Here is a 7,948-nt window from a genome sequence, read left to right on the forward strand (position 1 = left end):
CACTTTAAGCAAGACAATGTTCATATAGCTATAGAGATATAGTGCAATGTCATATCTTACCATTAGGAGGCATAATATCTATGTTTACAGCAGCCCTATAGGTGGAGTTACTAATGTGCAAGAGGAAGGTAAATGCACCACACTTGCCCATGTTTGACAACCTATACATTGTAAATGAGTACCCTGGAGTTTGTCATGACCTGTACAGTTGTATATAGTTGCACATTGTATACTGATTACGGTATATTATATTGTATGGCCTAATGCCTATAGTATTGCCCTTTGGTCACAAGATGCCACTCACTGTTCCTCCCCTATTGTTCCTCCACAGACTTTGTTAGAGACCTGTTGGTAGGAGGACGTGCTTCACAGGAAGCTCTGATGTGGCCAAATTAGTTTATTTAGTCTCCAAGGATCGGTGAAAGGTAGAGATGCCGGGATAGTATCTGTCGCCATCCGTGTTATAGAACTTTCCGCCAGAACTGAGAACAGAGACGACCTCTTGCACACTCCTCAGGAGAGCGTCACTAGGAAGTGACGAAAGCTGAGCCTTGTGAGGAGCCGCATCGGGAACTACGACTGAACGTATGGCAGCCCAGAGGTAGTGCCGCTCATAGTGCAGGAGATCCCGCAACAACAGCAGCCACGACCCAGAGTTTCTGATACAATGCTATTTTATTCACTGACATCTATATTAACTTCACTCAAGGTGGGGAAGTATGTTGTCAGATACCCTGAATAAAATGTAAGTCTGATCACTGGGAACCCACTTAAGCCTGTTTTATGGTATTTTCTAGTTACCATAATGAAGTCTGTAGGTATAATTGACATGCTGCGATTTCCAAAACCACGCTGGTTTTTGAAATCATGGCAACATCTGCATCACGGTTTTTACCGCAAAGTGGGCATGGGATTTGCTAGAGTCCCATCCACTTTTTCATTACTGTAAAACGCCGTGAATTTCCCGTGGCCTAAAAGTCAAAGACCACACCTTAAGCTTCTAGCGTTACACCTGTTCACAGTATGTGTGTGGTATTGCAGCTCAGCCCCTTCCAATCAATGAAAGTGACCTGCTGTCCCACATCCCTTCCTATAGCCAGGTGTGGTGCCATTTCTGAAAGAAAGCAGCCAGGTTATTGTAATCCAGGAAAACCCTTATAATAAATTGTCTATTCATCCTTTGATCTATTAAGTTCTGTAAAGAATTATAGAAAGACTCAGGGACACTACTATTTTTTTTTTTGACTGACTTCTTTATTAACGTCAGTCAAGTTTTTGTGGGAGGAAACCGGAGTACCCGGGGAAAACCCACGCAAGCACGGGGAGAACATACAAACTCACTGCAGGTATTGCCCTTGGATGGATTCTCACCCACCCAGGACTCCAGCTCTGCAAGCAAGCAGTAAGCACTGAGCCACCGTGCTTGCCCATGTCGCAGATCAAATCCTCATATGGTGGCCTTCATGTCTTGCAGGAGAGTTTTCACCTCTAGTGGCAGCCATGATGGTGGAGCTAGTCTAAGGGATGAAGAGAAGAGGATTAACATTATCACAGAGGCAGTGTGTTATTCATAGCAGAAGTGAGCCATGCAAATCTTGCAAGACACAGACTGCTCTGCAGATGTTACAAAGATGCTGGATTTCACATTTGTGACTATAGAACCAATGAGAATCCAAGGCAGGGCTCTATTGTAATTCTGCAGGAAAATTGAGAGGACAATGGAGATATTCGGTACTCACCTTCAGACTCTATTTCTGCCTCCTTGCGGTCCCTCTCAATAAAGTGGGCGTTGAGCAAAAAGAAGGCTCCTCCAATAGCTTCCATGAATGCACATGTCAGGAGGGCGTATTTCAGGCTGCGGTACCTTGATAGAGTGGTTTCCGCCGCTGCTCCATGGATTAGGTCAGATATCTGAGGATGAGAGGTGATACATATTTGATTAATAATACATGTATAGTTAGTAAAGAGCAAAAAAATACAAAAAAACATAAAGGTTTTTTCCAACAGTAACTGCTATGTGCTTGTGAGGAACTCTGGTGGCCAGACAAACATGTGGTAGCAGAAGCGCTGCACCGTATATAGAGAAGGAGCTTCCATCCTACAGACTATGAGCAGCCCCAGTATTACACAATGGCTGGAGCTGGAGACGTGCGGCATCCACCTGGAGCACATAATCTAATATATAACACCAGAAGGTTTTGTCTTTGGTGTTCTACTATCAGACTTGCAAGTTACAACTAGTTTGTTTCAGTATAATTTCTATGTGTGTATATTCTGTGTGGGTGTTGTATGTGGGCTGTACAGATGCTGTGTGTATACTGTTTTTTCAATGCTGCACATGTACTATATGTGTACTATGTGAATGCTCACTGTAAACATGGAGGTTGGTAGAAAAATTCAGCTTTAGGATAAGGCACACATTACGGAAACGCAAAGCCAGGAGTGGATTGAGCAAAAGTACAAAGTACTTTCTATATTTTTGCAATTTCTTTCATTGCCAGTCTTGGCTTTGGCTAAAAAAAAGCAGCAAAATCTGCAACAAAAAAAGCTGCGTTTCTGCAACCTGGGCCTCATACTTACACAGGGAACCAGTGAGGTAATAGTGATGTGTATATACAACATTCAGGAAACAATATGTAACAACTACTTACAAATCCAATGAGGTAGGGGCTCCCGACATCGCCCAGCAGGTGGGCCACAGTAACTTGCACAGCCCCTGCTGTAGCTCTTCTTGTAGGAGGAACCACTGACTGAAATAAAAGAATATTGTGAGTAGGCCGAAGGGAATCATTGAAACCAAAACAAGAGCCATTGTACAAAGTGACCGCATAGTATAATGACAAAATATTAAAAACATAAAAAGTAAACCTTCCAATCTACCGGGAAGGAGCATCTGATGGGTAACGGAGGGAAGACAGAAGAACGGCTAAAATATCATTTCATGGCTTGTTAGAACTCACCAGGAGGATTTCTGCCACAAGGGCCCAGTTGAATGTGAGGAATGTCTCTCCAATGAATATGAAGATCTGCAGAAGTGAAACATTTGGGGAATTAATATAGGCCACAATACAAGTGCTGGAACGTGTAAGTACAAAACTACACCTGTCCACAGCCAGTATACTGTACAAAGGAATACACAGATCCAGAATCCAATAAGTGGATGACAACAATCTATAGCTCAGGTACTTACATAAGTGGCCACAAGACTAATGTCTGCCAGAACCAGGGCCAAGAACAGGAAAGGGGCGGAGCATAGCAGGCCACACGCACAGACCAACGGGTCTGCACGGGGATTGGTTTTTCTATATTTTTTGCTGATCTCCACCCCTGCTAGAACTCCAAGGATGCCGGAGATGACTGTAAGCACGCCAAATATCAGACTGCAAAGAGAAGTGTTTATAGAGGTTAGTAAAGAAGGTTCAAGAAATTGCAAGACAACCTTGTTTAATAAGGCGCAGTATGATGAAAGCTTCATCTAATGTATCTTCAAGGAAGACACTAAACAGAAGTCATTCCACAGCGCCGGAAGAAGAAATGCATACCTGTCATTATAGGTGCACGTTCCAGTCTGACAAGGCTCCTTCTCTAGTAAGAGGCTTCGTGCACGTGTCAGAAAAGAAGGAGCCCAGAGACCTATGGCGCCGGCTACAAACGCTACAGTCGCACATCCGAGAGTGGAAAACAAGAAACTACGACTGTAGAGAGGGAAAAAAAGAAGGATTTAATAATCATAAAAAACACACGGAGGATCGCTGCCGACATCCACTACACAGAAAACACCTACTTTTTGAATAGTTTCTTCACATCCGAAATCCAGTTATTGGAGCTGACGGATTTGTTTTTGTTCTTCCCGTCTGCGGCTCCTCTTGGCGGTTCTTTCACAAAGATAAGTAGTAGCAGGACAGCAATGACGCCCAGACCAGGGGTAACCTGCGTGGTGGAGGAAGAAGACATTGTATGTTACATAGATAGATAGATAGATAGATAGATAGATAGATAGATAGATAGATAGATAGATAGATAGATAGATAGATAGATAGATGATATACATAGTGGGATCATCACATAGTGGAAGTAACCAGGGACAAGTTTAGGAAATAGATTACGGCCTTTTACTTACCCGGAAGGCCCAGTGCCAGTCACCACCTGCTGCACTGACTACTTTGGAGCCGATAATATATCCGAGGCCACTGTAAGAGAAATGAAGTCGTTATAATTTCTAGATCATCTGGTCATAAGTTCTCCACAAAGTCTGTATATTTACACAGGATACTCACCAGCCTACAGGTATAGTCAGGTAGAAAATTGAAAACATGCGACTACGCTGGTCTGCCACAAAGAGGTCAGCAATAACAGAGGGGGCAACGGTGGAGAAACTTGCCTCTCCGACCCCTACCAATGCTCTCATTGCCAGGAGGAGCAGGAAATACTGTAAAAAAATGAAAATGAAAATGGGACAGAAAAAAAATTTGTAAGTTTTTGTGAAATTTTTTATTTTTTTGCCTGCATGGCAAGTGTACCTGGTCATAGAGAGATATAGTAGCTGAGATTTATATCTTTACCTGATTGGGAACGAATGAGATGCTCAGGGTCATAATGGACCAGAATAAGGTTCCTGCGCACATTATGTATTTCCTATTCCAGCGGTCGCCCATATAGCCAAAGACCGGACCAAACAGCATATAGCTGGCGATGAATACTAAAGGGGAGAGAAGGAGAAGAAGTGTCAGGACAATGTGTCAGCGGAACAAGTTATTGCTTAAGGACATTGTTAGTACATTAACTCCTGTATTTAATCCCTCCTGTCCAGATAACAAGAAAGATTTTCAGGCAGCCATTTTCTGAACTACACCAATAGGGATCCATATTCACATTCTTATTCTTCTGTGATGTCATAAGAATTCCGTGAATAGATTGACCGACAACTTTAGAATATTGGTTTAGTCCTGACAATGGCGGTTTCCAGGGGATATACAGAATATAATTCTATGGTAAAATATACCTGTATGTAACAAGCCGGATACACTGTCGCTCATATTGAAGGCTTTTTGAAGGTCCGGTAGCACCCCTGTCACATGGAAAGAGAGAGGACAATCATTATACACTATGACTGATCTGTGCTAATAGGTGGGCACAGTAACAGGCACAAAGATCATTACATTTGGTAAGAATCCCAGGCCAGGGGTGACCTATTCTAGACACCACATTGCTATGGGCCTGATAAATCTCACCACCAGAAGTAATACCGTTTATCCCCTCCCCCACTTACCTGAGGCGCTGAAGCGTTCAATGTAATGTATAAGGCTTACGAAGGACATAATCACTACGGTGATGACGGAGCGCATGTAGGAGACTCCAGTCAGCGCATGAGTGTCCTGCGGTTCAGAGCAATAGCCTTTTTCTTCATCCATTTCATGTGAATGAGTGCCTATTTGTTTTTCCTCATCCACATTCTCCATCAGTAATGGAGTTGTGGGTTCGCCATCATGGAGAGACGCCATATTTACAGGCCTGAGTCTATAGATACTAGAGAGACACAACATGGAAAAAGATTAGACGACATTTCATTCCTATTAATCTAGTTTATTTCACATAATGCAGATTCTGATAGTCCAGAGCAGAACCACGACATAACCTGGGCTATCAGAAAATCAGAAGGCGTTGCTTTATGTTACAGTTTTTGATGGAGCTGTCTTCCCAAAGGATTCCTGAAGCTACCAGGTCCTATGAATTTCACTACCTTATGATATATTTGTACCTGTGCTATTATTCACATCATGGCCCTGAGCTGCAGGAGATGACCACACAGCAGTGCTCAGAAATCTGTGGCCATTTAGTCACTATTGGACTACTGGTTCCAGTATCCCCACCCCAGCTAGATACCCTAAAACTTTTAGTTGTTCAGCATTTGGATCCCCCCAATCCCATCACTGTCTTCTGATCACTGTGACGTATCAATAGTATAGGTTGAAACTTACCGTGTTCTCCAGTAAAGGGCGTTTGAATTCTCGCACGTGTAGCTTTCTAGCAGAGTTTTGCAACACAACTAGCATTCACGATACACAAGAGAAAAGAGAATGTGGTCAGGTCCTTCTCCTGTTTTACAGGCAGGAGCTGATTGTGACATCATCAGCCGGGTTCTAAGCCGTTGTGATGTCATCAATTTTTTTTTTTTTTATCAATTCTTTATTTATAACAGAGCAATTACAAAATAGAGTGACAATTCTTAATAGGCTAATTCTATGGAACCATTGCATATTGATGCCCTGGCTCCACTTGTGTAACCTGTCTCTTCATTAGAAGTGGCCTTAAGAAAAAAAAAAAAAGAGTTAAAATTAAAATGATACATTGGCACCTGTTCATAAATATATACATTAGTAATAGTGAACCCCTTGGCGCTGTGCACACATAGATGTGTGATCCTGTAATCTAGAGTTTACATCTCTGTGATCACAGGGCACCATCTGTTGAGATTGATAATCGACACCTATATAACCATTTCACCCTTGTGAAGCCATAACAGAGTTGAAGCAGATGGGTTTAACCTCCTCCCGACCGTCCACTGTATGTAAATGTCGCCGCTTGCTGGGTTATTTGCAGCACCAATATTTATAAACAGACCCTACTAAGTTGGGGATTGGGGCTGTGTGAACACAGTGCTAATAGCTGCTGGTGTCCACAGAGACATGATCAGGACCTGATAGATTTAGGTTCCGATCATGTAGCCATCATATCAGGGAAAGTTTGTTATTGCATATCAGCAACCACTCACCCGCGGGCAGCATTTGGAGTGGGTGTTAACTGTATCTGACAGCTAACACCCGACTCCATAACCTCTGGTCGGAACTAAGTTCCAATCAGGGGTTTTAACCCCTTGGATGCCACAGCCAGTGACCCCAGGCTGCGAGTAGCCCCGAGATATGCCTGGTTGATCCTGCAGACAATCAGCCTATGCAGACTTTTACCATAGACTGTAATACACCTGAATTGCAGTCTATAGTAGTGAAACAGCGATGCTCTGATCGCTGACTCAGGTGTCCTTAAGGGAAAAATTTTAAAAAAATATTTTAAAAAAGTACAAAAAAATTTAATAAAGTCTGTGAAATAAATAAATCAATAAAGCCCCCAAATTCCCTTTATCAAATGAGTTATATAAAACAAAAACCTAAAAATTAATACAAAAACAATACATATTTGTTATGTCTGCTATGTCTGCACATAGATTTACAAGTGCCAATAAAAACAAGTCAACTCATACATTTTACATAAAAACATCAAGCATTACAGTATAAAATGGGTACATGGTGGCTTATATATTGGAGTTCCCTGACATACCACTTCTTTATTAGGGGGCAGTTCCTTTTTTTGTCAAGTAGGTAATATAAATACATTTCACTAAAACCTAAGCGTAAAACATCAGCAGTGGGTAAAACATCTTTCTTAAAAAGCAAGACGTTCCTGGCCTTCCAAAGTGCAGTTTTTACGCAGTTCATAGTCTTCCATGCCATGGCCTTCTGGGATTGCGATGTGCAGTTGAAAAGTCCAAATAAAACCACTTCAAATGACAAGTCCGTTATATCCGCCATCTTCGTTAGTAGAGGGAGTATTTTTCTCCATAGTCCTTTAGCAAAGTCACAGTCCCACAATATGTGCAGTACAGTTTCGTCAGCCTGGCAGCCCTCCCTCGGGCAGATGGCGGTTGTTGCATACCCTCTTCTATGTTGGAAGGCCCGGCATGGAAGGCATTCATGTACACAGCTCCAGGCCAGGTCCATCTGCTGGTTAGAAAGAGGGAAACAGTTAGTCATTTTCCATATCTGCTTGGTTTGCGTTTCATTAAAATTCCCAACAGGTAGCATGGTTTCCCTCTGTCTAAGGGCCCCTTCACACGGAGTAAACGCGCCGCGCATTGTGGCGCGTTTACAGCGCGTGTACGCCGCGGTTTTTT

The 7,948-nt window shown here is 42.6% G+C and overlaps 1 protein-coding gene across 1 annotated transcript; it reads right to left on the reverse strand.

Annotated features, from left to right (window-relative positions):
• Positions 1 to 1,169: 1,169 nt before the first annotated feature.
• On the reverse strand, positions 1,170 to 7,586 carry LOC142198540 (protein spinster homolog 1-like). The gene is made up of 13 exons (XM_075269573.1): positions 7,336 to 7,586; positions 5,270 to 5,526; positions 5,003 to 5,068; positions 4,563 to 4,699; positions 4,278 to 4,429; positions 4,121 to 4,190; positions 3,785 to 3,930; positions 3,543 to 3,695; positions 3,191 to 3,380; positions 2,961 to 3,026; positions 2,652 to 2,750; positions 1,740 to 1,911; positions 1,170 to 1,195 (listed from the first exon to the last, which is right to left on the reverse strand). Exons 1-13 carry the CDS (start codon positions 7,584 to 7,586, stop codon positions 1,170 to 1,172), a joined length of 1,785 nt encoding a protein of 594 aa, XP_075125674.1.
• Positions 7,587 to 7,948: the final 362 nt, after the last annotated feature.

Source organism: Leptodactylus fuscus, chromosome 3 (assembly GCF_031893055.1).
Source record: "Leptodactylus fuscus isolate aLepFus1 chromosome 3, aLepFus1.hap2, whole genome shotgun sequence".
NCBI classification, from domain to species: Eukaryota; Metazoa; Chordata; class Amphibia; order Anura; family Leptodactylidae; genus Leptodactylus; species Leptodactylus fuscus.